This window comes from Mastomys coucha, unplaced genomic scaffold, assembly GCF_008632895.1.
Source record: "Mastomys coucha isolate ucsf_1 unplaced genomic scaffold, UCSF_Mcou_1 pScaffold23, whole genome shotgun sequence".
Classification (NCBI taxonomy): Eukaryota; Metazoa; Chordata; class Mammalia; order Rodentia; family Muridae; genus Mastomys; species Mastomys coucha.
In genome coordinates, this window is record NW_022196906.1 from 33641702 (window position 1) to 33643842 (window position 2141).

At 40.0% G+C, this 2141-nt stretch overlaps 1 protein-coding gene across 1 annotated transcript; it reads left to right on the top strand.

Annotated features, from left to right (window-relative positions):
* The first annotated feature begins 948 nt into the window (after positions 1–948).
* LOC116072685 (putative olfactory receptor 10D4) lies at positions 949–1887 on the top strand. Its single transcript, XM_031344187.1, has one exon. The coding sequence runs from the start codon at positions 952–954 to the stop codon at positions 1885–1887; it is 936 nt and encodes a 311-aa protein (XP_031200047.1). The 5' UTR covers positions 949–951.
* Positions 1888–2141: the final 254 nt, after the last annotated feature.

Genomic DNA, 2141 nt, shown 5'->3' on the forward strand with positions numbered 1-2141 from the left:
GTGTGTGTGTGAGAGAGAGAGAGAGAGAGAGAGAGAGAAAGAGAGAGAGAGAGAGATTCTGTCTGTGTATATGTCTATGATCTCTTCTAAGTATGTGGAGGTATGTGTTATCTGTCTAAAAGACACTGATAGGAGAAGCTCTGCTATCACACAAAGGTTACTTATGAAGGCTTTGGTATCAATGCTATTTTCAGTCTTCCTACATACAAGCCACAATATTATCCCTTGTAGAATCATAAATTCTAATGTTTCCAAAGAGGAAAGAACACAGATAGTGCTAAGTAAGAAACATTAAGTGTATTAAATCAGTTTCCAGTTTCACTGAAGGTTATGGGTAGAGTGTAGAGTAGTGTTGTATATCATTTGCTGTTGTAATTTTGTTCTAAATACTATAGGTTCTGATTATAATTACCTTCAATACTAGAACATGATTTCCAGTATGATAGGAAAAATAATCCTTCATTAATTAAATTTATTCTTGGACAATTTCCCACCTGTGTATGATGTATACTGATTATGCTCATAGCCAACTCTCCTTTATCCTTATCCCATCCCTGCATCCCCTTCCTCTAGAATCTTTTTGTTCACTCTAGAGCCACAATGGAGTACCTGGAATGATGGAATTGGATCATTTTTATAAAGAAAGGAAAAGAGGACACTAGCCTTGGAGGTTACTTTCTAAGTGAGATTTTGAAGGACACCATCTGCAATTGCCCTTGGAAATTATCTTCTGGGTGAGAATTTTAAGGAGCATTGTCTTCAGTTTGGAACATAACTGAAGAAAAATACCCTATCAGCAGGAAAGACAGTTTTAACTAGAACATTTCTCAATAACTATTAGTATCTTCTCTGTTCTACCCCTGTGATTTAAACTCCTCTAATCTATACACCTAATAAATTTCACCAAGAATTTCTTTCCACAGACTCCCGGGAGCTGATTCATCCATAAACATGACAAACCACACTATGGTGACAGAATTCACCTTGCTGGGCATCCCTGAGACAGAGGGCCTGGAGAATGTACTGCTCTTCCTGTTCTCAACATTATATGCCTGTGCTCTGCTGGGAAACTTGCTCCTTCTTACTGCAGTCATCTCCTCCCCAAGACTCCACACACCCATGTACTTTTTCTTAGGCAACCTCTCCATCTTTGACATGGGCTTTTGTTCTACTACAGCTCCCAAGATGTTGTCATATCTCTCAGGACGGGGTGGAGGGATCTCTTTCCAGGGATGTGTTGTTCAGCTCTTCTTCTATCATTGTCTGGGTTGCACGGAGTGCTTCCTGTACACAGTGATGGCCTATGACCGCTTTGTTGCCATATGTTTTCCTTTGAGATACACAATCATCATGAACCACAGATTATGCTGTGTCTTGGCCACAGGGACCTGGATGAGTGGCTGTGTGCATGCCACTATCCTAACTTCCCTCACTTTCCAGTTGCCCTATTGTGGCCCCAGCAATGTGGGTTATTATTTCTGTGACATGCCTGCAGTGTTACCTCTAGCCTGTGATGACCACTCTCTAGCACAGAGGGTAGGCTTCACAAATGTTGGTCTTTTATCTCTCATTTGCTTTTTCCTCATCCTTGTGTCCTACACTCGAATTGGGATCTCCATCTCTAAAATCCGCTCAACAGAAGGCAGGCAGAGAGCGTTCTCCACCTGCAGTGCCCACCTCACAGCCATCATTTGTGCTTATGGGCCAGTCATCATCATCTACCTTCAGCCTAATCCGAGTCCATTGCTTGGTGCAGTTATTCAGATTTTGAACAATCTTGTGACACCCACCATCAACCCATTGATTTATAGCCTGAGGAATAAGGATGTGAAAGAAGCCCTGAGGCATGTATTTCTTAAAAGAAGTCTCAGTTTGGAAAGTAAATGAACACATAAATCTTAACACAGTTTCACCATTCAATAGGGTAGATTTGCCTCTACATGTTACTTCATAAACCACATTAGTATCTATGACTTCCAAGGCATATTAAAATGAAATGTACATTACATCAGTTTACTACTTCCTTCATTGTTTGAAGATACATATTAATTTTATATTTCCCTATGTTTTATAATAAAGTGTAAGTGATAACATCTCTTAACAGATACTGTGTTGACTTTTATGCTGTGTGTATTTGCTCT